At 38.0% G+C, this 27,381-nt stretch overlaps 1 protein-coding gene across 8 annotated transcripts in view; it reads left to right on the top strand.

Annotated features, from left to right (window-relative positions):
* TAF1 (TATA-box binding protein associated factor 1) overlaps positions 1 to 27,381 on the top strand; it is a 108,297-nt gene that overhangs the window by 29,769 nt on the left and 51,147 nt on the right. For 6 of the 8 annotated variants that reach the window (XM_055565223.1, XM_055565222.1, XM_055565221.1 and 3 more), the window contains exons 27-32: positions 22 to 120; positions 2,914 to 3,091; positions 6,118 to 6,185; positions 7,500 to 7,622; positions 8,423 to 8,515; positions 8,600 to 8,684. In XM_055565223.1, coding sequence (XP_055421198.1) covers positions 22 to 120; positions 2,914 to 3,091; positions 6,118 to 6,185; positions 7,500 to 7,622; positions 8,423 to 8,515; positions 8,600 to 8,684 — 646 coding nt within the window. Of the gene's footprint in view, positions 1 to 21; positions 121 to 2,913; positions 3,092 to 6,117; positions 6,186 to 7,499; positions 7,623 to 8,422; positions 8,516 to 8,599; positions 8,685 to 17,778; positions 19,764 to 19,790; positions 20,798 to 27,381 lie in introns of those variants that run through there. The other 2 variants (XM_055565226.1, XM_055565225.1) reach the window with 2 other exon arrangements.

The raw sequence follows: 27,381 nt of genomic DNA, 5'->3' as shown, positions 1-27,381 counted from the left end.
TGATATTTTGTTTCTCCTTAGAGACCTCATAAGTCCATTCACCGGCGCCGGACAGACCCCATGGTGACATTGTCATCCATTTTGGAGTCTATCATCAATGACATGAGAGATCTTCCGAATGTGAGTTCACTGCATTCAGGTCTGCAGTATGGATTGCAAGGCCCTTTGTTCTGTCTGATTTCAGATAGAGGGCGGTATAGTCCTCAGTTCAGTTCAGTTCAGTTGCTCAGTCGTGTCTGACTCTTTGCGACCCCATTAATCGCAGCACGCCACGCCTCCCTGTCCATCACCAACTCCTGGAGTTTACTCAGACTCACGTCCATCGAGTCAGTGATGCCATCCAGCCATCTCATCCTCTGCCATCCCCTTCTCCTCCTGCCCCCAATCCCTCCCATCATCAGAGTCTTTTCCAGTGAGTCAACTCTTCGCATGAGGTGGCCAAAGTACTGGAGTTTCAGCTTTAGCGTCATTCCTTCCAAAGAAATCCCAGGGCTGATCTCCTTCAGAATGGACTGGTTGGATCTCCTTACAGTCCAAGGGACTCTCAAGAGTCTTCTCCAACACCACAGTTCAAAAGCATCAATTCTTCGGTGCTCAGCCTTCTTCACAGTCCAACTCTCACATCCATACATGACCGCTGGAAAAACCATAGCCTTGACTAGACGGACCTTTGTTGGCAAAGTAATGTCTCTGGTTTTGAATATGCTATCTAGATTGGTCATAACTTTCCTTCCAAGGAGTAAGCATCTTTTAATTTCATGGCTGCAGTCACCATCTGCAGTGATTTTGGAGCCCCCAAAAATAAAGTCAGCCAATGTTTCCACTGTTTCCCCATCTATTTGCCATGAAATGATGGGACCAGATGCCATGATCTTCGTTTTCTGAATGTTGAGCTTTAAGCCAACTTTTTCACTCTCCTCTTTCACTTTCATCAGGAGGCTTTTTAGTTCCTCTTCACTTTCTGCCATAAGGGTGATGTCATCTGCGTATCTGAGGTTATTGATATTTCTCCCAGCAATCTTGATTCCAGCTTGTGCTTCTTCCAACCCAGCGTCTCTCATGATGTACTCTGCATATAAGTTAAATAAGCAAGGTGACAATACAACCTTGACATACTCCTTTTCCTATTTGGAACCAGTCTGTTTTTCCATGTCCAGTTCTAACTGTTGCTTCCTGACCTGCATACAGATTTCTCAAGAGGCAGGTCAGGTGGTCTGGTATTCCCATCTCTTTCAGAATTTTCCACAGTTTATTGTGATCCACACAGTCAAAGGCTTTGGCATAGTCAATAAAGCAGAAATAGATGTTTTTCTGGAACTCTCTTGCTTTTTCCATGATCCAGTGGATGTTGGCAATTTGATCTCTGGTTCCTCTGCCTTTCCTAAAACCAGCTTGAACATCAGGAAGTTCACAGTTCACATATTGCTGAAGCCTGGCTTGGAGAATTTTGAGCATTACTTTACTAGCGTGTGAGATGAGTGCAATTGTGCGGTAGTTTGAGCATTCTTTGGCATTGCCTTTCTTTGGGATTGGAATGAAAACTGACCTTTTCCGGTCCTGTGGCCACTGCTGAGTTTTCCAAATTTGCTGGCATACTGAGTGCAGCACTTTGAGGCCCACTTGACTTCACATTCCAGGATGTCTGGCTCTAGGTGAGTGATCATACCATCGTGATTATCTGGGTCGTGAAGATCTTTTTTGTACAGCTCTTCTGTGTATTCTTGCCACCTCTTCTTAATATCTTCTGCTTCTGTTAGGTCCATACCATTTCTGTCCTTTATCAAGCCCATCTTTGCATGAAATGTTCCCTTGGTATCTCTAATTTTCTTGACGAGATCTCTAGTCTTTCCCATTCTTTTGTTTTCCTCTATTTCTTTGTATTGATCGCTGAGGAAGGCTTTCTTATCTCTTCTTGCTATTCTTTGGAACTCTGCATTTAAATGCTTATATCTTTCCTTTTCTCCTTTGCTTTTTGCTTCTCTTCTTTTCACAGCTATTTGTAAGGCCTCTTCAGACAGCCATTTTGCTTTTTTGCATTTCTTTTCCATGGGGATGGTCTTGATCCCTGTCTCCTGTACAATGTCATGAACCTCCGTCCATAGTTCATCAGGCACTCTATCTATCAGATCTAGGCCCTTAAATCTATTTCTCACTTCCACTGTATAATCATAAGGGATTTGATTTAGGTCATACCTGAATGGTCTAGTGGTTTTCCCTACTTTCTTCAATTTCAGTCTGAATTTGGCAATAAGGAGTTCATGATCTGAGCCACAGTCAGCTCCTGGTCTTGTTTTTGCTGACTGTATAGAGCTTCTTCATCTTTGGCTGCAAAGAATATAATCAATCTGATTTTGGTATTGACCATCTGGTGATGTCCATGTGTAGAGTCTTCTCGTGTGTTCTTGGAAGAGGGTGTTTGCTATGACCAGTGTGTTCTCTTGGCAAAGCTCTATTAGCATTTGCCCTGCTTCATTCTGTGTTCCAAGGCCAAATTTGCCTGTTACTCCAGGTGTTTCTTGACTTCCTACTTTTGCATTCCAGTCCCCTATAGTGAAAAGGACATCTTTTTTGGGTGTTAGTTCTAAAAGGTCTTGTAGGTCTTCATAGAACCGTTCAACTTCAGCTTCTTCAGCATTACTGGTTGGCTCATAGACTTGGATTACTGTGATATTGAGTGGTTTGCCTTGGAAACGAACAGAGATCATAAGAACCTCAAACTTCTTATTCTTTGGAATATGGTTTTTTATTTATTTTTTAACAGTTAGTAGAGGAAACAGTCAGACCTGCTCCATCTAGAGAGATTCCTTTGAGAGTTGATGGCCAGATAGACAGGTAAGATGTGAGAGAGTCTTGAGGAATTGGTTATGGCAAATGTTCTTTGCTCATGGATGGTGCTGGCTCTTGTTTGCACAGACATACCCTTTCCACACTCCAGTCAATGCAAAGGTTGTAAAGGACTACTACAAGATCATTACCCGGCCAATGGACTTACAGACACTCCGTGAAAATGTGCGTAAACGCCTCTACCCATCTCGGGAAGAGTTCAGGGAGCATTTGGAGCTAATTGTGAAAAATAGTGCAACCTACAATGGTAAGAATCACCTGTCTTTGACTGCAAAGGTGACCTTTCAGATCCTTACTTAATTCCTTACTAGTCCTAAATTCAAACTAGATTGGACTGATGGAAAGGACCTACAATGTATTAGTGAATTTGAGGGTTATGAAAGTCAGGTAACGTATGTTTTTAGTCATTTAATAGATATTGCTGCTTTTTATTCCCACTTTTTAATGTATCCTCTGGAGAATTTGGAGTCTATCTGTTGAAATGAAACAATTGGATGGCGAGTATGGGAGGAAGAAGTGAGCCTAGGTAAATAGAAGAGGCATTCGCTGTGGATGGAACCCCCACAGAGCATGTGCTTGTGACTGTATTTGTCTTTAATTTGATCTACAAATATGTTATAGGGGCTGTTATATTTCCACTTTGCTCAAAAACTGAAAAGACAAGGAGGAAGAAATCTGTTTTCTGAGTCTTAAAGAGTTCAAGATATAGTACATACAGCTTTTGCATGTAAAGGATAAAATTTTCTGATTTCCAGTTGTATCCTTGAGCACAGATTCGTCTCTAAGTATAGAGATTAAGGGTACAGATTAACCATGGCACTTAATAATTGAATTACCTTAGATGACTTGTTTAGCATCTTACAACCTTTTCCGTTTTCTCACCTGTACGCATGGGACAATAGTTGTACCTAGATTTTAATACCTTTCACAAGCAGGCCTGACCCGTTTATCTAGTCTCATTTCCAGTGACTGGCTCCCATACCTACTATAGATATAGATTCCTGCCACACTCAGCATTGTATTTCACTAAATATCCTATCCCATGTCTTCATTCCTTTGCACAGTCTTTGCCCTTTGTAAGGAATGCCCTTTATTCTCTTTCCATTCATATTCCAGACCAGCTCATATCCTCGCTTCATGAAGATGTATTCACATTGCTCACAGTACCCATTTTTCAATCATCTGTGCCCCTTAGCACAATTAAATCAACTTTTATAGCTCTTATTATGTTACATGTAATTGATTATATATTTGATTTTCCTACCACTTTGTGACCTCCTAGAGAGACTATTCATCTTTCTGTTCCAAGGGCCTAGCAGAGTACCAGACACATACATACAAAGGAAGAATAAATTTGTTAGGTCCAACTATCATTTAAGTTGGCAAGCATAATTGCATAAAAAAAAAAATGGGTAGGTAAGAGCTGACATTGAAAATGCAGAGCTTGAGGTACCTGTGGGTCATTTAGGGGCAATGTTAGTAAAAATTTGGAAATGATTTTCTCCTTACATCCCCCTCTAGCTCAATCTTCTTTCTTCCTTATACCCAAATGATGATAATAGTAATGATACCACCATCAGTGGTATTACTATCCTTCCAGTTATACAACCTAGAAATATTAGTCATCGTTGATTCACTCTCCCTCTCCCGCACTCATAGATCACTAAGTTCCATAAATTGTACCTTCTAAATTTTGCTAGAACAAATTCCCTTCCTTTTGGTCTCCATTGCAACTGTCTTAGTTGAAGCCCTTGTCATCTCTTCTTTGACCTCTTGCAATTGCTTCCAGACTTTCTCTCTGCTGCTTGCCTTAATTCTTCATACTGTTGACAGGGTATTTTTTTCTGATATACAAGTTTGAAAAATTACTCTCTAGCTTAAAATCTTCAGTGCCTTTGTATCTCCTATGAGGCCACTGTAATATGTCCCATCCAGCCTTTCCAAGTTCCATTTCTGGTTTCTCTTCCTCACACATACCTGTATTCCAGTTGTATAGAACTACTTGTGATTCCTGTTGTGAAATGTGTTGCTTCGTGTTTCCATGAATTTGCTTACTTAAATGTTTTTGCACAATTCTTCTTCCCTCTGGAATGTTTTTCTACAATGCTATCTACCTGGTGGACTTCTCTTCATTAATGACATTGCTCAAGTATCAGTCACAACAAGCCTTTCCTGTTCCTGGTACTCAGATTTAATTGTTTTAAAACTGTTGCAAACCCTCCACAGTTCATAGTAATCAGTATATTCCTCTATTTGCACTTACACTCACTTTTTAAAAACTTTAATTATGGAAATTGTTAGGCATATACAGAAGTAGAAAGTAAATAAACTTCAGTACACCTATTCACCCAGTTCAGGACTTACCAGCATATGGCCAGTCTTGTTCATTATTTATATTTCCAGATATCATATCATTTCACTCATAGATATTTCAAGCACTTATACCTTGTTGTATAGCAATTTATTTTCATGTCATTTTCTTTGACTAAACCAAGAACTTTCTAAGGTAGGACTTGTGTCTTATTTTCCCTTTAATCTCATCATTGAATATATCACAGTCATTAAAAAATTGCTGAATGAACAAATAAATGCCAGCTAATTAATTAATAAGTAGTTGAGAATAGAGCTAAGGTTTAGGCTCTGGGGAGCACTTACTTTAAAAGAATTGACAGGAAGATAAACAAAGGATACTGCAAGGAAATAGAATTACTGTTTAGAAGAAAATGTTTTGACTATCCCTATGATGAGCTTAAACTAGGGTAGCCATAAGCAGGGAATGTAGGTGATAGTTGGAGGATTTTGTGAAACTCTTGTTAGGGACTTCAGGGAAACTAAAGTAGTAGTCTGAGCTAGGATGGAGATTGTTTTCTGACGAAGGCTTTGGATTAGCCATGTGTTGGGCGGACATCACAAACCATGAGTTCTGCAAATGAAAATTGCAGTCACAAATTTTGAATGCTAAAGATGATCTCCTTAGTCATCCTTAAATAAATTGTCCTTCCCCTATCCATAGTATTATTTTCAAGGTATTAAAGGCAGCAGTATCAAAGGTAGTCTGCTGTGTGTGGATATACACAACTAAGGGAGAGAATTAAAATTAGTGTGTTCATCCATATTATTCATCTGGTATGTGTTAGGCACTGAAAAATGGAGGTAAGACTGAACATCTGTCTGACTCAGCAGCTAGGTTGGTGCAAGTCTGGAGAGGTGTTGGTACTCTTGCCTCCTGTGTCCGTGGTCTCATCTCTTCCTGTTTGTTTCTCTGTAATCTAGGGCCAAAGCACTCACTGACCCAGATCTCTCAATCAATGCTGGATCTCTGTGATGAAAAACTTAAAGAGGTAAGACATTTAAAATGAGAGAAGGGCGGTAGAATTTGAAGCTGGCAGGTACCAGAATTGAGGAAGTAGGGAATGTAACAGAAGATTAGAGAAATGAGGGAGAAGCAGGTCTTTCGTACATTAGAGTCTGGAAGGGACCTTAGAAATCATATAGTCTAATTACCTCCCTTTTGTTGATGGAAAAACTGAGGTCCATAGGAGAAACTAACTTGTCTTGGGCATCGTGGCTGTTAAATAGTAGAGCTAGGATTAAAATCTAAAATCCACATAACACTTTAGAAAGGGCTAAGGAAATTGACTTCCTGGAAAGCCAGCTGAAGCTAAGAGACTGTTTTGGCAGGGATAAATTTTAATTTTTAAAAGATAATCTGTATTTTATCTTCTTAACAACAACAAAATATGGCAGCTGTACAGGCCTAAAAAATATAAATGTGATGATGTTAATATTGAAGTAGAAATTTCATAAAAGAAGATTGCCAAATGGCCAATAAACATGAAAAGATTATAAGTTTGGTTGATCATTGTGGAAATAAAAATTTAAACCAGTTAAACCAGTTAATACTTCATACCCACTTAGAAAGGCTAAAAAAAAAAAAAAAAACAAACTTAAACAAAAGACATGGTCTTCCCTGGTGGTCCAGTGGTTAAGAATCCAACTGTCAATGCAGGGGACACAGGTTCGATCCCTAGTGGGGTAAGATTCCACATGCCACAGGGCAACTAAGCCCATGTACCTCAGCTGCTGAGCCCAAGCTCTAGAGCCCGTGCTCCACAACAGGAGAAGCCATTGCAGTGAGAAGCCCATGCACAGCAACAGAGACCCAGTGCAGCCAAAAATAATTTTTAAGAAGATTTTTAGTGGGTTAAGACATGGAGCAATTGATATACAGACTTTTTCGTAGTATAGTCTAAAATGAATTTATTGGGTTAGATTCCCTTGTATAAAAGTTACTAATCAACAATAATGTGTTCAGTGTTTTCAGTGATAGTTTTACAGAAAAAACAGTGTGATATTAAAACTTAATTTGGTGAAGATGTTTTTGTTGTGGGAACTAAGCTGTTGTTGCCCAAGGGTGTATATTTTTGATGATCTACAAGACTAGAAGATAGAATACCTATAAGAATGGTTGACACATCTCTTTTGATCCTTTTACTGGAGTATTATTTCTTATCTGAATTTTTGTCTGGAACAGATGAGTTTACAATTCAAAGTTAGACTTTTTGGGACAAGAGAAATATTAATTGTCCTTAATACTCTATGATGATTATACCTCAGGGAAGCCTTTATGTTTCCTTTGCTTTGTTTCATGTCAGAAAGAAGATAAATTGGCTCGTTTAGAGAAAGCAATCAACCCCTTGCTGGATGATGATGACCAAGTGGCATTTTCTTTTATTCTGGACAACATTGTCACCCAGAAAATGATGGCAGTTCCAGATGTAAGTGGTCTGTATGTTGAATATTGTGAAGATAGTACAAAGGAAAGAAAAGGACAAAAGAGTGTCTGCATGTGTGTGTATCACTGGGGAGTTTGGAGTGTGGTGTTTGTCAATTCAAACTGGTATGTAATTTTTTTCTTTTTTTCAAACTGGTATATAATTTTAAAAAGAAACCTTTTTGCTATATGAGTGCATTATCATTGAAATCAAAGAGGCCAGGAATCTGTGATATAGAGAGGGTCTTTATTCCTGTTGTTGACATTCAGTATTTAATGCTCCTGAGTAGCTCAGGAGAGAAATTAGGATGCCAGGTAATATGGGAGGCTTTGGATTTAGAGGTGCTTCTTAACAAAGCAGAGTTTGATAATTACCCAGCATTTGTTGTCTTTTGTTTCAGTTTTTCCCTTTTGCAACTTTATGACAGGGCTACCATGTTGGGTCTCTGTATCATTTTGTTATAATGATCTTCCCTAGGGAATTCTGAACTGAGTTTCCTTTTGTGTTATAGGCATATGTTGTGTATGCAATAATGCTGTGAACCCTCTGCAATGGGACTAGGGGATGCGAGATTTTCATTGTGAATATAGGGCAGGGGTCCTTACCCTGTCAGGGCACATGAACTCTTAAAAGAATCCGTGAACCCCTTAAATTATATGCAAAGTTTTGTATGATTATGTGTCTTTCTGGGAAAAGGGTCCATAGCTTTTGTCAGGGTCTTAACATTATGACCCAGTGAAGGTTGAGAAGCTCTGGTATAAAGAATGGTTTCCATTTAATTTCTCATGCTTTCTTTTTACTAGTCTTGGCCGTTTCATCACCCAGTTAATAAGAAGTTTGTTCCAGATTATTACAAAGTAATTGTCAGTCCAATGGATTTAGAGACCATACGTAAAGTGAGTGATTTGGTCTAAAATATCTTTTTGGAAGCAAGTAACTTTATATGTGTATCTGAGTCCCTTGATTTCTTTTAATCACAGAATATCTCCAAGCACAAGTATCAGAGTCGGGAGAGCTTTCTAGACGATGTCAACCTTATTCTGGCCAACAGTGTTAAATACAATGGTGAGTATGTCTCCTTTTTTTCTCTTTCCATCAGTATATCCACCCAACATTAGTTAGCATTATTAAAATTTTGTTAAGTGCATAAAGCAGGCTTGAGCTGTGATAGTCAGCAGAGTCAATCAAGTGACTTAACTGCATTTTTTTAAAAAGACATATTTTAGTGTGTTCTGTAAAGTTTGCTAATAATGTTTAATGATGACAAAGCAATGTACATTTATTTTCTAAACTTCAAAAGCACAGACAAATGAAATGAGAATAAAAATCAAATGGATGTCACTTTGGGCCATCACTACTTTCCATGAGTTGTGAAAGCTTACCTAGTCCCCAGGCCCTTTGATGGAACTTAGGGAAATGTGTTAACATAACATAGACTATGGTGTGCTTCCTCAGAGCATGGAATTCCTGCTCAGTATATGAACTGATTGAATGATATGTGTCAGGTTCTGTGCTAGCTACTCCCGTCTACTGATGGGAAAGACATCACTGTCCTCATGTAATTCACAGTCCAGTCAGTGAAGAGAAACAGTTAAAATGCAGCTTATCAGGGGCTATATTAGAAGGATGTACAAAGTGCCCTAGAGGAGATGAAGGAGCACCTTCACCTAAGGGTTAGGAAGGCTTTGTAAACAAGTTAATCAAGTTCAGTTTTGAACAACTCACTTGTTAAATAAACATCTATTGAGCACCTAGTATGTGCTGGCACTGATAGATATTACAAATATAAAATCAAATTAGATATGTTCTCTGCCCCCAAATTGGCTATAGTTTAGTTGGGAAAACAAAAGAAAAATCACAGAACTTGTTGTAATGCTAGATGCACGCACAGAGTGCCAAAGTAAAACAGAAACTGAATATCTTAATCAGAGTGGGATGAGAGGAAGCTTCTTATAATAGAATTTTCTTAAGCTGAGTTCTAAAGGATCAGTGGAGTTTACTAAGCAAAGGATGTAGAGGAGACAGCATTATAGGCAGAGAGAATAGCATATGTGAAGGCACAGAAGCCTGAAATTACATCTTGGGTTCAAGAAATGAGTTATTGGGGTTGCAGTTAAGTGTAGAGTTAAATGTAGTGAATGACTGGTTATATGTAGAGAAGTAGATGTCAAATCATAAAAGGACCTGCTGCTGCTGCTGCTAAGTCGCTTCAGTCGTGTCCGACTCTGTGCGACCCCGTAGACAGCAGCCCAATAGGCTCCTCTGTCCCTGGGATTCTCCAGGCAAGAACACTGGAGTGGGTTGCCATTTCCCTCTCCAGTGCGTGAAAATGAAAAGTGAAAGTGAAGTCGCTCAGTCGTGCCTGACTCTTAGCGATCCCATGGACTGCAGCCTATCAGGCTCCTCCGTCCATGGGGTTTTCCAGGCAAGAGTATTGGAGTGGGTTGCCATTGCCTTCTCCGTAAGAGGACCTAGTGTATGCCATATGCCATATGCCATGCTTAAGAGTTTTTCAGGGACTTCTCTGGTGGTCCAGTGGTTAAGACTCCACACTTCTAATGCAGGGAGCAGGGGTTCAATCCCTGGTCAGGGAATTAAGATCCCACATGGTACAGCCAAAAAAAAAAAAAGTTTTTCAGTTCAGTCGCTCAGTCATATCTGACTGTTTGCAGCCCCATGGACTGCAGCATGCCAGGCTTCCCTGTCCATCACCAACTCACAGAGCTTCTCAAACTCATGTCCATTGAGTCGGTGATGCCATCCAGCCATCTCACCGTCTGTGTCCCCTTCTCCTCCTGCCTTCAGTCTTGCCCAGCATCAGGGTCTTTTCCAGTGAGTCAGCTTCTTGGCATCAGATGGCTAAAGTATTGGAGCTTCAGCTTCAGCATCAGTCTTTCCAATGAATATTCAGAACTGATTTCCTTTACTTTATCCTAAATGGAAGAACACTGAAAGAATTAAGCAGCAAAATGACAATCCCATGTAGCTCGTGAAGCAAAAAAGAAGAGGGAGCTAAGGGAATTTAAGAGCATTGCCTAGCATACTGAGGTCTCAACTAAAAATCTACATGTCTATATGACTTTTCTCCTACAGTATTCAGCAGCCCAAGTAGTGTGGCTGTTAAGTTCATCAGAAGGGACAGAGAATTGGGAGGAGGAGGTGAAGGAGGGGACAACCGGAAAGACAGATGAGAAAATGGGTATTCTGGGTATAGAGGATAGAATATCATGGAGGAATGAAAGAACAGGGCAAGTTCAGGGAACTGTACTTGGCTAGAACCTATATATTTCATTAAGAGAAGTGGTAGGAGATGAGATGAGCCTTCTAGTTTATTCCATCTAGGTTGGGTTAAAAGAATCTACTTTGTCCCTTGTATCCTTCTTCTTGCTGATTGTAAAGTGGAAATGCAGGTCATTTATCTTTCCATTATTGTTTCCTGAAAATACCTAAAGCTAATCAGCCCAAATTCTGGTAATAGAAGTTAGCAGCCTCACAGGTGTCTTAAAATGAATATAACAAGTAATAAGCAAGCAGGAATGTTACAGAGATGATGTTTGGCCTGGGGATAGCTGCCTTAAGATAGAGGGTAGGTTTATGAGGAGCTTAGGTAAGGCAATAAGGAGAAAAACCCAGAAGATGGTAATTGGAATGAGCAGAGGGCAGTAGACAAATCACAAGACAAAAATCAAATGCAAAATGAAAATGAATAAATATTCAGTTGTATCTGGTAATCAAAGAAATAAAAATTGAAGCAGATAAACCATCTTTTTTTTTGCCTATTAGATGAGCTTGGTTTCCTTTTTAATGGAAGTATTCAAAATGCTAGTGAGGTAGGTACTCTTACATATGCAGTATAAAATTACGAGACATTTCTAGAAAGCTCTTTGATAGCACTGAGACTTAAAAATAGTTAAGTGAACAGATCTTATAGTCAGGTAGACTTGAATTTGAATATTGCCCCCCCCCCCACTTCATAGCAGTATGACTTTGGACAAGCAACTTAGACTCTGCTTTCTCATCTGTAAAATGGGGGAAATAATAATACCCTCCTCAGATGGCTATTGTGAGTATTACAGGAAATAATGAATGTAAGTGCTTAGCATGTAGTAAGATAATCTGTCCTAATCAGAGATACAGAAAAAGCTATTCACAATAATGTCATTTATATTAATGAGAAATAACTTTGGAACGGTTAATGTAAAGGGAATGACTAGTTAGTGTGCCACCTGCATGATAGATTATTGTGTAAAGATTGAAAGCTTATTCTAAAAAACTAATGACAAAAGTGCTTAGAATGTTAAGTGAGAAAAGTAAAACACATAACTTTAATTTCATCTCAGTTATGCTTTTTATGAAAAGATACATACATTAAAAAAAAAGTGATGATAATAGTGGTTATTTCTGAGATGTAAGGTTAGGATTATCTTCATGTTCATCTTTTGTAGTTTTCCAAGTTTTCTACTGGTATGGAAATCAGGAAACTCTTTCAAGAGGATGTAGTTTTTGAGCTAAAATTTAAAGGATGATGATTATTGCAGCTAATTCTTTATTGAGCACCTGCTGTGCTGAGCAGATAGTCAAGTGGAGAAAGGTAGGGAAGAAGTTCCAGATAGAGAGTGCAAATGCTAGAAAGATGAGAGCACCTTGGACAGGGAAGTGCAAACAGTTGAGTTTGGCTATGGTGCAGAGTGGGAGCTAGTTTTGGTGTTAATAAAGGAGTTTTTAAAGTTCAGTTCAGTTCAGTCGTGTCCGACTCTTTGCGACCCCATGCATCACAGCACGCCAGGCCTCCCTGTCCATCACCAACTTCCGGAGTCTATTCAAACTCCTGTCCATCGAGTCGGTGATGCCATCCAGCCATCTCATCCTCTGTCATCCCCTTCTCTTGCCCCCAATCCCTCCCAGCATCAGGGTCTTTTCCAATGAGTCAGCTCTTCGCATCAGGTGGCCAAAGTATTGGAGTTTCAGCTTTAGCATCAATCCTTCCAATGAAGTTCAGATCAGATCAGTCGCTCAGTCGTGTCCGACTCTTTGCGACCCTATGAATCGCAGCACGCCAGGCCTCCCTGTCCATCACCAACTCCCGGAGTTCACTCAGACTCACGTCCATCGAGTCAGTGATGCCATCCAGCCATCTCATCCTCTGTCGTCCTCTTCTCCTCCTGCCCCCAATCCCTCCCAGCATCCAATGAAGTTAGGTGGGCCCAAATCATGAAAGGCACCTAGTATGTCTTACTAAGCCTTTAAAAGGACAAATCACCAATAAAGAAACTATTAACAACCATCCAAGTTAAAGCACTGAGAGTTTGAACTAAGTTACGAAGCAATAAAAATGGAAAGATGGGGACAGATGGTAGAGATGTTGAGGAAGTAGAATTGATAACCTTCATAAATGGCTAGAAATTGAGGGTATAGGTAAAGGACTACTGCTAAGTCACTTCAGTCGTGTCCGACTCTGTGCGACCCCATAGACGGCAGCCCACCAGGCTCCCCTGTCCCTGGGATTCTCCAGGCAAGAACACTGGAGTGGGTTGCCATTTCCTTCTCCAATGCATGAAAGTGAAAAGTGAAAGTGAAGTCGCTCAGTCGTGTCCGACTCTTCGCGACCCCATGGACTGCACTCTACCAGGCTCCTCCGTCCATGGAATTTTCCAGGCAAGAGTACTGGAGTGGGGTGCCATCGCCTTCTCCAAGGTAAAGGACAGGGAGAATTAAAAATGATGCCAAGTACTCCTGTTCTCTTGGTGAAAACATAAATTGGTACAAACTTTTTAGAGGACTATAAATGTGTATTCCCTTTGACTAAGTAAGCAAGTTCATCTCAAAGGAATATTCCATACAAGTTTGCAAAGGCATATGTGCAAATGTACATATGTTTGTAATTGCAACTTTGTAATTAAGGAAACAGCATTCTAAAATATCCAACAATAAGAAATTATTAATAGTTAAACTATGGTACATCTATATGATGGAATACTGTTTAGCCATCAGAATGGTAGATTAGCTAACAAATAAAGCTGTATCTTGTATATGCTGATACCCAAATATATCCAAGATATGTATTGATGAAAACTAGATCACTCAACAGTATATACAGAAGGATTTGTACATTTAGATCCTATGGAGGCCAGACAGGTAACATAAATGAGTTGAAATGGGCTCAGTAGTAATGATGAACTGAAGAGCCCATCTAAAGGGCTCAGTCACTAGTTCAATTGTCATAAGGAAGAATTACTAAAGGGAGAGGTGGAGGATAATCTTCACTTTATGCTTTTTTGTACTTAGATGTTTGAATTTTTTTAATTGAGCATGAAGTACTTTTGTTAATTTAAAAAATCTGGTTTTTGGAAGGGTGGATAAGCCAGATGACATTCAGAATTCTGACTTGGGCAAACTGGTGGTATCATTGACTAATACAGTCATCCCTCGATGTCCACAACTCCCAGGAATACCAAATCTGTAGATGCTCAAGTCACTTGTAAAATGGCATAGTATCTGCATCTAATTGTCACACATTCTCCCATATACTTTAAATCATCTCTAGATTACTTACAATACCTATACAATGTAAATGGTATGTAAATAGTTATAAATACAATGTAAATAGTTTCCAGTGTGCAGAAAAATCAAGTTTTGCAATTTGGAACTTTCTGAAATTTTTTTCACAAATGTTTTTGCCCAATGATTCCATCATTGTGGAACCCATGGATACAGAGGGCTGACTATAATAGGAAATAAAGGAGGAGTAGTTTTGGAGGAAAAGTGGTAGAGTTCAATTTGGGCTGTGTTGTATTGAGGTAGGATATCCAAGTAAAGACTTTGAGTAGATAATAGAGGTACAGAGCTCAAAAGAGAAGTCTGTACTGTTTGTATATATGGATATTTTTTCAAATCATCAGCATATAAAAATATAAGTGGATGAGTTCAAATAGGGAGTCAGGTACATTCCTTGAACCCTCTGATGCTATAGCTGAAATACGCTTGTATGTTTTTCTGGGTAGAAAGACCATAGCTTTATCAGATTATCAAAGTTATATGTGACCCAAAAAGGTTAAGAACCACTGTTAAGAGAGAATGTAGGATGAGAATATATTTGACAGATACCAAACCAGCATTTAAGGGATAGGGTGGAGAATACTGGGGAGTGACCAGGATGAAAAAAAGGAAAACCAGAAGAGAGTAATGCTCTAGAAACCTAGAGAATAGGAAAATGGCCAGCAGATCAAGTGCTACAGAGAAGACCAAAGAGAATGGTCATTAGAAGAGCTAGTTCAGTGCAGTGGTAGAATCAAAAGCCAGACTACAGAGGATATGAGTGAATGAGAATTTAAAAAGTGGAGGCTGAAATTTGCCTAAGAAGGGAAGAAGGAAGACTAATCAATGTGTTAGAAGTGATGAGTCAGTTGGACAGAGGGGATCTTTGTATAGATGAAAGAGAAGAAAATAAAGAATATGAGATAAGATCCCTGTGAGAATGGGAATATAAACATTGAGAATGTTTCTGCCCAGTAGCCTCTCATTTTCTCTGCAAAATAGCAAACAGGGCCTTTTGCTAAGAATGAGTGAGGTGGTGGGAGAGAGAATTTGAAGAGAAATGTAGATAAAGGTTTGAATTAATACAAACTTTGTATTAGGGAAAATCTGTTTATAGTTTAACATGTTTCAAATTTCTTACCAAGTTATTTTAAATCCCCCCACCCCCACCTCCTGATGAAGAAAGATAAATAACAGCAGTCCTATAGCTTACTTTGGTATACTGCTGTACATTGCCTTAGTTTTTGAACTAAAGTTAGGAGAGGCCTGATAGAGACAGGATTTAATGGGGGTGCAAGTTTCCTTTGGATGAAGAGACTGGACAGATACAAGGCTGTGATAAGGAAATGTAGGATATTGGAATTGAAACTTTCAGAGGTTAAGCAGTAAAATCTGCTTAACAGTTAGCAGTAAAAGACAGCATTCTAGATATAGCCATGGATATGTTTGGCTGGAATGGAGGTGCAAACCATTGGCATGAAGATTTACAAGGATTTTGGATAGGTGGTACATATGAACATTAGAGTAACCCATCATAGTGGAGAGGGATTTGGGGCCAAGAAGATTGTGCCAGGTGTGTAAGTCCTTGGTGAATGTGAGTTAGTTAATGATGGTGAGTAAAAGTGAAGAGCAGAGATCTCAAACTCAAGTGGCCTATAGGGGCCAGGCTAGTAATGTAAATGAGTTGAGGTGGGCCAAGTGTGGATTGAACTCTGAAAGCCAAATAAAAACATCTGTCTGCCGGCCAAATCTAGCTCCAAGGCAGCTCGTTTTCAACCTCTGGCATGGTAGAGAACAAGCCTCAAAGTAGGAGGAATTTTTTTTTCCCCAAGGGGAAGTAAATAATAATTTGGTAGCAGCAGTAGACAGCCTAGAAGGCTGTCGTCCCCTCATCCTTAATCTGTGGGTGAGAGTATAAGAAACCTCTGAATAGGGCAGAAAGGGTTAGTGGTGTCATGAGATAAGAAATGTGATCTTTTTTTGTGCTAAAAGGATATCCATTATGGAGTTGAAGGCACATATGAGATGTTTCCTACCATCAGGTACTATATACAAAGTAATACTTTTATTTGAAACTGTGTTGGTTTGGCCAGATATGAACCTGCCTCTATTTCTAATTAATAGTAATAAAGTCCATGTGGAATCTATTCCCTGCTTTAACATTTTTATTTCAAAAAAATTTTCTAGCAAAGTTAGTAGAATGGTATCTCTGATTAACATTATTTTGACCCTTTCCATTCAAATTCTTCACACATATCACACTGCATATGGCATATTTCTATAGCATTTTACATACTTTCATTATCATGTATGTAACATATGAGCTAAGTTGTACATAGCTAGAATGCTTAGCACTAAGGTTAGGATCATTGGGCAACAAGTGAAAGATAAGTAATACTTACCTAGAAGTATGCAGTATACGTTGGAGGACTCAGGTCTTGTACTAGAGGTGGTGGTGATAGACTGCACGCTAGTGTTCAAGCCTCTAGGTCTGTTCAGCTACCACATAGGTGCTGAATCAATTGCAGAGCCTCTGTTCATGTTCAGATTACATTTGAAGGAACATTAATAATCAGAGAAACCCAAAACTTGGGATTAGAACTATTTGCAATAGTCTTAAAAGTCACATAACATTCCATGTCAGTGAGAATGATACAGATAAAGAAATCCTGTCTGAAAAACACAACCCAAACTTTATACCAGTCTTAGCAAAACCATAAAGTAGTTGGCAGAGGCCTTAATACTTAATGTTTGATTAAATTTAAGATAAACTGCATAGTCTGTGGGCTTCCCAGGTGGCTCAGTGGTAAAGAATCCACCTGCCAATGCAGGAGACAGGAGACACAAGTTTGATCCTTGGGTTGGGAAGATCCCCTGGAGGAGGGCATGGCAACCCACTCCAATATCCTTGCCTGGAGAATCCCATGGACAGAGGAGCCTGGCGGACTACAGTCAATGGGATTTCAGAGACTTGGACATGACTGAGCATGCACACATGCCCGCATAGTCTGTACCAATAGATGATGCCAAACTATTCGTGATGAAACCCCTTTTCCCAAAGAATTTCCTAACAAGTTCCTCCTCCAGTGTTCTTCAAACCAAAAATTAATAAGAAGCCATCTTACCTATGATAAGTAGATCACATATCATAAAATCTCAGTGCCTGAAGTTTTAGAATGCTCAGCAGGACCCTACAATCTAGATTAGATAAAACAATAAATTTCCCAAAAAATCTCCAGGGAAGTTTTTTCTACACTTTTGTTTGAGTAACTCCCAACCCTGTGTGATCTCTAATAGTTCTGTGTATAGGACTCTTTTGTGGAGCTCATCATATACACATGTGCAGCTTAGCATTCAGCTGAAGATTTAAGAGAGCTTTTCTGCAGATCTTAGATTGTCTGTGGAGTTCCAGCCTCTCCAGTTCTGTCCTGCAATTTCTAACTGTTGTAGCCTCTTCAGACTCCAGTATCTGTTTCTATGGCTTAGTCAGACTGCTGTGCTTTTGTTGGATTCAGCAGAAAGCCAAGGACAATTGTAGGGCTCACTTCCTTTATTTCCTTTCTCTCAAGAATGACAGTCCTATACTTCCTGGTTGGAAACAGTTGTTTCATTTGTTTTTTTGCAGTTTTCTGGTTACAGTGGGAAGACTAATTCAATAGCAATTACTCTATTGTGCCCAAGAAGGTCTTTAGGTTTATTGTATTTTCTGACATAGAAATTTCATTTTTATGTAGTTATATTTATCAGTCTTTGCTGTTTAGATTTCTGTATAATTGTTTAAAAGACCTTCCCTACTCTGAGATAGCCAACTATATTTTCTTCTAATATGTATAGTATTTAAACATTTACTGATTTTTAAAAATAGAATCTAAGATATAAGGTAAATATCTAACTTATTTTCTCTTCCAAAGAATTAGCCAAAGTGTCCAAGTTGTACTTATGGAATGGTCTGTCCTTTTGTACATTAGTACAAAATGCTACCTTTATCATGTAGTAGATTCTTATATATTCTTTAACCTATTTTGGAGCTTTCTGTTTTATTTATTTGTTTATCTAATCTGTACTGTTATCACCAGATAGTGTCTCTGATTATCATTCAGACTTTATAATTTTAAATTCCTCTGATGTGACTATCTTTCCTCTATTAGCCTAAATAAACTCTAGGATCATTTTTGTTAAATTCTAACTTGCCAGTGACAGATAATTTTGAAATCTTATTTTAATTTATGGATTAATTTGAAGAGAATGTATATCTTTGTAATATGTTTCTCCATCTAGAAGCTCATGTTTCTTCATTTATTCACATGTTCTTTTACCTTTGTCAATAAAGACTTTTAGGTTATGTTGAATAATTTCTAGGCATCTTTTGTTTATTTCTATTTATAGTTTTTATTGCTATTGAGCATCTACTTTTTTTGTTGTTGAGTTTATTCCTGGCTAATTTAAAAGTTTTGCTACTATTGTACATGTGCTGCCCTCCTGCAAAGTGGTTATTAAATCTAAAGGTTTCAATCAGTTTGAAGAATAGTATTGTTAACAGGTTAATATAATGCTTAAAGTATTTTTGTATACTAGTTTCTAAGTCTGTAAGTTTGGCCATTAATAAATATTAAGGTTCTTTTTTTCTGTTAATAACTTTCCTTGGATTGGGGCCAAGGTATAAGTATTCCTACATAGAGGTTAAGTCTCACATCATTAAAGAGAATAAAATCTCTTTTGATATCGCTTCAGCCCCTTGCTGCCATCCATTCTTTTCATAGCTGACTTTTTGTTTGTTTTTATTATGGTAAAATATACATGAAATAAAAATTTACCTTTTCAACCATTTTTAAGTTTACAGTTCACTGGCATTAAGTACATTCATAATGTTGTGCAGCCATTACCACTATCGGTTCCCAGAACCATTTCTTTATCCCAAACAGAAACTCAGTATCCCCATTCTCCCATTCCCCCAGTTCTTGGTAAACTCTATTCTACTTTCTTTCAATGAATTTGCCTCTTCTAGGTACCTCATATGAGTAGACTCATATATAGAATATTTGTCCTTTTGTATCTGGCTTTTATTTCACTTTGCATAATGCTTCCAAGGTTCAGCCATCCATGTTGTAGCATGGGTCAGAATTTCTTTTTTCTTTTTTAATGAACATGTAATTTGTCTCTCCTATTCTTTACCTGCCATTCATGTCTCACTCAGCTTTAGTTTCTACCCTGCCAAGCATACCAAGTGAACAGGATCACATAATTGCCAGGTATAGTGGGCACTTTTCAGTCCTTATCTTTACCTCATCCCACTCTTTGACATCATTGAGCATTTCTTCCTTGAAATTATAGTATGATTGGCTTCATGACAACTTTCAGCTCTTACTTTCCTCTTACCTCTTAGACCATTACTTTTCAGTCTCCTTTACTGAATGTTATTCTGCCTGTTACTACAAGTTTAACCACCACCTCTTTCTGATGACTCTCAACTCTATTCTGGGCAAAGATCTATATATATCCCAACCACCTGCTGAACATTCCCTCTTGGATGTCCCAGTGGAACTTGAAACATGCTTCAAACTGAATATTCTACTATCCTTTTCTATTCCAACTTTCTCCCTCTGTCCTTTACTTGACTCACTCCTTTACTGTTTCCAGTCTGGATTTAATGGGTTACTAGCATCTTGCCGGGAGAAATATCAATAACCTCAGATATGCAGATGACACCACCCTTACGGCAGAAAGTGAAGAGGAACTAAAAAGCTTCTTGATGAAAGTGAAAGAGGAGAGTGACAAAGTTGGCTTAAAGCTCAACATTCAGAAAACTAAGATCATGGCATCTGGTCCCATCACTTCATGGCAAATAGATGGGGAAACAGTGGAAACATTGGCTGACTTTATTTTTTGGGGCTCCAAAATCACTGCAGATGGTGACTGCAGCCATGAAATTAAAAGACCCTTGCTCCTTGGAAGTAAAGTTATGACCAACCTAGACAGCATATTAAAAAGCAGAGAGATTACTTTGCCAACAAAGGTCCATCTAGTCGAGGCTGTGGTTTTTCCAGTGGTCATGTATGGATGCGAGAGTTGGACTATAAAGAAAGCTGAACGCAGAAGAATTGATGCTTTTGAACTGTGGTGTTGGAGAAGACTCTTGAGAGTCGCTTGGACTGGAAGGCGATCCAACCAGTCCATTCTAAAGGAGATCAGTCCTGGGTGTTCATTGGAAGGACTGATGCTAAAGCTGAAACTCCAGTACTTTGGCCACCTCATGCGAAGAGTTGACTCATTGGAAAAGACTCTGATGCTGGGAGAGATTGTGGGCAGGAAGAGAAGAGGACGACAGAGGATGAGATGGCTGGATGGCATCACCGACCGATGGACATGAGTTTGGGTGAGTTGGTGATCACAGGGAAGCCTGGCGTGCTGCAGTCCATGGGGTCGCAAAGAGTCAGACACGACTGAGCGACTGAACTGAACTGAACTGAGCATCACTGAGTAGCAGCTGGAAACCTCACAGTTATTTTTGATTCTTCCTGTTGAATAAATCCCTGACTTCCAGCATATCACTAAAACCCTCATTATATTTTGCCTAAATTATTACAATAAATAGTCACCTGGCCAATATCCCAGCCTAGACTTCTAGACTTATCTCTTTCTCACCTATTATTTGCATTTTTGTCAGATAGACCTCTTTAATTGGAGAGGGAAATGGCAACCCACTCCAGTATTCTTTCCTGGAAAATCCCATGGACAGAGGAGCCTGGTGGATGGTCCATGGGGTCATGAAGAGCTGGAATGACTGAACGACTAAACAACAGACTTCTTTAATAATTCATACTTCTTATAAAAAAGGTCAAATGATACAGAAATAGATAGAATTAAATATTAAAACTTCCGGAGACACTGCTTTGGGAAAGATCCCTAGTGTTCTTACTTGCTGCAAGTAATAAATCTTTCCTTCTCCTGAAAAAGAAGAGAAAAGCTTCTTCCTACCCGCACACTCCTATTTCTATGGTTTTATTCCCTGGAGGTAACAGTTTGGTGTATATCCTTTTATACTTTTTTCTGTACTTGACTCAAAACATGGTAAATAATTACACATTAGTTTTTAACTTTTTGTCTTTTTTTTTCTTTTGGCAACAATGGACATTTTTATATATAATTATTCTGTAATTTGCTCTCTTTGTTCATGAATATATCCTGATCCTCTTTTTTTAAGCTTCTATTTTGATATAATTTTTTATGCAGTTTTATGCCATCACCTAACCACCACAATCAAGGTTTAGAACTGGTCTGTCATCACAAAAGAACTCCCTGATGATACCTCTTTGTATTCCTGTCCCTCCACGTGCATGCACCTTTCTCCTTGTTCCCTGGCAACCACCTAGCTGTTCTCCATCTCTGTACTTTTGATACTTGAGCATCTTATACAAAGAATAGTACAATATTTTTGAGATTGACTTTTTTTTTCACTAAGCATAATTCTCGAGATCCATTCAAATTATTGTATGTGTCAGTAGTTCTTGTTTTAAGTTGTTGAGTAGTGTTCATCGTACCAGAAGTTTGTTCAGCCGTTCAGTCATTGAAAAATATTCAGTTCTCCAATATTTTGCCATTGTGAATAAAGCTGGTATGAACATTCGTGTATAAGATTTTGTATGAATGTAAATTTTCCTTTCTCTGAGATAAATGCCCAAGAATGAGATGGTAGATATATGTGTAGTTTTGTGAGAAACTGCTATACTCTTTTCCAGAATGCCTGTACCATTTTGCATTTCCTCCAGCAATGAACTAAATCATACAGTTTCTCTGCAGTATTTAGTATTACCGCTATTTAAATAAATTGTATCTGTTCATCTTTTTCATTGTGTTTTTACTTTGCATTCCCCTAATGGCTATTGATATTAAATATCTTTTCATGTGCATATTTACCACCCATGTATTTTCTTCGGTGAAGTGTCTGTTTCTTTGCCCCAGGTTTTTTTTTTTTTGGCTGTACTGGGTCTTTGTTGCTGCTCAGGCTTTTTTCCAGTTATGGCGAGTGGGGGCCACTGTCTAGTTGTGGTGTGCAGGCTTCTCATTGTGGTGGCTTCTCTTGTGGAGCACAGGCTCTGGAGTGTGTGGGCTTCTGTAGTTTCAGCACGTGGGCTCAGTAGTTACGGTGTATTGGCTTAGTTGCTCCACTGCATGTGAGATCTTCTGGGACTTGGGATCAAACACATGTCTCCTGCATTGGCAGGTGGATTCTTTACCACTGAGCCACAAGAGAAGTCCTGCCCCAGTTTTAATTGCATTGTTTTCTTATGATTAATGAGTTTTAAGGTTTCTTTATGTATTTTAGGTACACTTCCTTTATTAGATATATGATTTACAAAGAATTTTTCTAGTCTGTATCTTTTCAGTCTTTGGACAGTATTTTTGGAAGAACAGAAATGCTTAATTTTGATGAAATCCAGTTTATCAGGTCTTTCTTTTTGCATTGTACTCTTGGTACGTCTCTAAGGAGTTGTTGCTTTACCCAGGATCACAAAGGTTTTGTCTTATATTTTCTTTTTTAAAAAAAAATTATTATTTATTTACTTATTTATTTCTGGCTCTGCTAGGTCTTCGTTGCTGTGTAGGCTTTTCTCTAGTTGTGGCTAGTGGGGGCAGCTCTCTAGTTGCAGTGTGCAAGCTTCTCATTGTGGTGGCTTCTCTTGTTGCAGAGCAAAGGCTCTGGGGCTCTTGGGCTTCAGTAGTTGCAGCACATGGGCTCTGTAGTTGGGGTTCCCAGACTCGAGAGCACAGGCTCAGTAGTTGGGGTACATGGGCTTAGCTGCTCGGCAGCATGTGGGATCTTCCCAGATTGGGGATCGAACCCTTGTCTCCTGCATTGGCAGGTGGATTATTTACCCCTGAGCCACCAGGGAAGCCCTCTTATATTTTCTTTTCTAAAAGTTTATAGTTTTAGTGTTGTACATTTAAATCCATGATCCATTTTGAATTTATATACAATATGAGATTTAGATTGAGGTTTGTTTTCTTTTTGCCAATGGATGTTCTACTGTTCCATTGCTGTTTGTTGAGAAGACTGTTCTTCCTTCAGTAAATTGTTCTGAGCATCTTTGTGAAAAATCAGCTAAGTGCATGGGTCTGTTTCTGGGTTTATTTTGTTCCACTGACCTATCCCTCTGCACACTGCCGTGATTACTGTAGCTAAGCTACTGTAAGTGTTATCATCAGGTAGCGTGAGTCCTCTCACTTTATTCTTTTTATAAATTGTGTTCTTTTGCCTTTCCACATAAATTTTAGAAGTATTTTGTCTATGTCTATAAAAAAAAGTCTTGCTGGAATTTTAATAGGAATTGCGTTAACCCTATAGATCAATTTAGAGAAAATTAACATCTTTACTGATCCTGTCTTATTGTTGGTACATAGAAATCTCTATCATTCTTTTTAATGTATTCCATAGCATGTATATTTGTATCATAATTGATATCCTTGTACATTTGTAGGAAATTTTGATAGATGTTCTAACATTGTATTCTAAGAGGGTTGTACCTGTTTATAATAAAAACAACAGTGAAGGAGAATGTCTGTTTCCCTACAACCTCTCCAACTCTGGGATTATCAGTGTTTTAAAGTCTTTGCCAAATTATGTCTGTAAAATTCAAGTATATAACTTAAACTGAAATTTTCCATCGTAAAAAGTTGCATGCGCATTAAAAAAATCAAACCATCTAAAATTGTATATAAAGTGAAAAGGAAAAATCTCCCTGTCCTTCCCCTTTTCCCATCCTGCTCTCCAGAGTACCATTGGGTTTGGTGTGAAGTATCTGGGCCTTTTTTATACATACCATATATTTTTTCTTTTTCTTTTTTTTTTCTTTTACAAATGAAAGCATATATTTGGTTATACAGTTTTCACCTGACATTGTTATGGACAATTTTTCATTCATCTAAGTATGTGATATTGTTTAAGTAAATTCTGTTTCTGTATGACTCAAAAAGGCAAAAGAATGAACTGTACAGCATTATGAATGCTTCAGAAAAAAATTGAATTTCTACTTTGTTTTTAAAACTGCTGTGGCTGTTGATTATGGATAACAGTATGGAGATTCCTTAAAAACTAAAAATAAACCTGTTTGCAAAGCAGAAATAGAAACACAGACTTAGAGAACAAACATGGATACCAGAGGGGAATGGGGGGAAGGGCGAGGTGGGATGAATTGGGAGATTGGGATTGACATATATACAGTATTGGTACTATGTATAAAATAACTAATGAGAACCTGTATAGCACAGGGAATTCTACTCAATGTTCAGTGGTGACCTTAAATGGGAAGGAAATCCAAAAAAGAGGACATATATGTATACATATAGCTGATTCATTTTGTTGTACAGCAGAAACTAACACAACATTGTAAAGCAGCTATACTCCAATAAAATTTTTTTAAAAAAAAAAGAAAAAAGAAATAAGAATAGAGTTACCATATGATCCAGCAGTTGTACCATATGATCCAGTAGGCATTTGTCTGGAAAAGGTGAAAACTCTAATTCAAAAAGATATATGCACCCCAGTGTTTATAGTAGCACTGTTTACAACAGCCAAGATATGGAAGCAACCGAAATGTCCATCAACAGATGAATGAATAAAAAAAGAATGTACACACACACGCACAATGGAATATCACTCAACCATAAAAAAGAATCTTATGATACTACTTTATGTGAAATCTAAAGTGATACAAAAGAACTTATTTACAAAATAGAAATAGACTCACAGACATAGAAAACAAACTTACAGGGCTTCCCTGGTAGCCCAGTGGTTAAGAATCAGCCTGCCAATGCAGGGCACACGAGTTCAATCCCTGGTCCAGGAAGATCCTACATGCCGTGGGGCAACTAAGCCTGTGCACCACAACTACCGAGGCTGCATGCTCTGGACCCTGTGCTCTGCAATAAAGAACCCACCACAACGAGAAGCCCATGCACCATGAATAGAGAAAGCCTCTCGCAGCAGCAAAGACTCAGCGCAGTCAATAAATAAATAAAACATTGAAAAAAGAAAACAAACTTACAATTACCAAAGGGGAAAGGTGGAAGAAGGGATAAATTAGGTGTTGAAATTGATACACATTGCTATATGTAAAATAGCTAAATATCGGAAACTATTAATATATTCAATATCTTATAAAAACCAATAATGAAAAAGAACCTGAAAAAGAATGTATATTAATAAATGAATCACTTTGCTGTATACCTAAAACTATCACAATGTTGTAAATCAACTATACTTCAATTAAACAAATACTGTGGCTTCTACTATGTATAAAAAAGGTACAAGGATATGTTGTATAGCACAGGGAATATTAGCCAGTATTTTATAACTAAAGGGAATACAATGTATAAAAATTTTGAATTACTATGTTGTACACTTGAAACTGATATAAATCAACTATGCCTCAATAAAAAATATGAGTGTCTATATATATATTAAATCTGGCACTGATTTTTTTAAAGCTTTCTACTGCTACTGAGATTTTATTTTTTAATTTTAATGCTATTTTTTCTCTGAAACCTTTTAGATAGCAGTAATACTTGTTTGCTGTCTCACTACTAGAACTACAAAGCTTGTAGCTTTCCTTTCTTCTCCTGACATTACTAAAGAGCGAAATTAACTTAGAAATGACAAAAGGAGTTTTCTTTGATTTTAGTAAAGTATCAACTTTCCAAAGCTGTCACTAAAATTATCACTATTTAGGGATATTTGAATTTGAATTACATATGATTCTGTAGGCCACTGCCAGTCCTTATGAATGAGGCAAAGTATAAATATAAATATATATTTTTTTACATTTGCAGCTGCTTTGCCATGATTTACTAAATAAGGAGAGAGAAGAAAAACAAAACTTTTCTTTTTTGCAAACAAAAACATTTCTTTTTTGCAAATGGGTCACTTGTTCTCTTGTAAGGCACAGTGGTAATTCATAGACAGCCTTATCTTTCATATTCATTTTCATGCCGTTCCGGAAATTATTCTTGCTAAATTCTGATTTTCTGTATAGTAATTCTTTAGAGACTGGGAAATTGAAACTTAGTTTCTATTTACTCTCTTCTCCCCCACAATAGCCCCAGCTTCTTTATTATTCCCACAGAGGCCTTGTTGTCTGTGTATGTCTTCACTGGATGACTCTTTTCTTCCTTAGCTGTGAAACCTAAAGCTGATCATCCTACTTTGAGTAAGCACCTGATTACTGCAGAATATAGAGCACAATTTTTAGCTTTATGGAGGTGGTTATGGACCCCTTTGAGAATCTGATGGAAAAGCGTGGATCTTCTACTCAAAAAAATACATATTACATACAAAATTCTGTTTGCAGTTTCAGGAGGTTCATGGATCTCTCATTACCACCCCATTCAAGAATTTCTGGTATAGGTATAGATATCTGGGTATTTTTATCCTTTTTCAGTGGTGTTAACAGTGGTTTGCCAACTCCGCCACCATCTTTCATCAGAAATACTTCAGTGCTGTGGAGCTCTGCTCAATGTTACCTGGCAGCCTGGATGGGAGGGAAGTTTGGGGGAGAATGGATACATGTATATGTATGACTGGATCCCTTCAGTGTTCACCTGAAACTATCACAATATTGCTAATTGGCTATACACCAATACAAAATAAAAGGTTACAATAAAAGGATACCAAAAAAAAAATTAAAAAAATACTTCAGTGTTACTTTTCATATATGTAGAGTTAAGTAGCTGAAACACTTGTAACTCCTGAGAGCATGGACTGTCAAAAACTGAGAACAGACACAGCTAGTAATCAAAACACATAGAGAATTGTATTTGCTATATAAATAAGTATATTTTTTATATTCTGGAGTATTATTGGTGGATATTTCTTTGGAGTTATGTGTTGCAAAGAAAATGGGGAATGAAGAGGACACATCTTTTTTTAAATTTTTATTATTATTATTATTATTTTTACAATATTGTATTGGTAAAATGGTTTAAGGGAGAAAACTTTGCAAATGTATAAAATTAATTTTCCCTTGCATTATAAATGAGAAGATTGAGATATTGAAAGGGTTGGTTTATGTTTCAGTTTCAGAACTGAAGAGCTGAATTCTTAATCTGTAGGCTGGAATTTTAGCGATGAGTCAGGTTCTTGTAGGTGTATGAGCCAGGATACTGCCATAAGCTGCTGATGTACTTGCTCAGTAAAGGAAGCCTGTGACTTGTATGCAACCTATTTTCTCTAGCA

This window comes from Bubalus kerabau, chromosome X (assembly GCF_029407905.1).
Source record: "Bubalus kerabau isolate K-KA32 ecotype Philippines breed swamp buffalo chromosome X, PCC_UOA_SB_1v2, whole genome shotgun sequence".
In the NCBI taxonomy this organism is placed as follows: Eukaryota; Metazoa; Chordata; class Mammalia; order Artiodactyla; family Bovidae; genus Bubalus; species Bubalus kerabau.
This window is presented reverse-complemented; position numbering and strand designations above follow the sequence as displayed.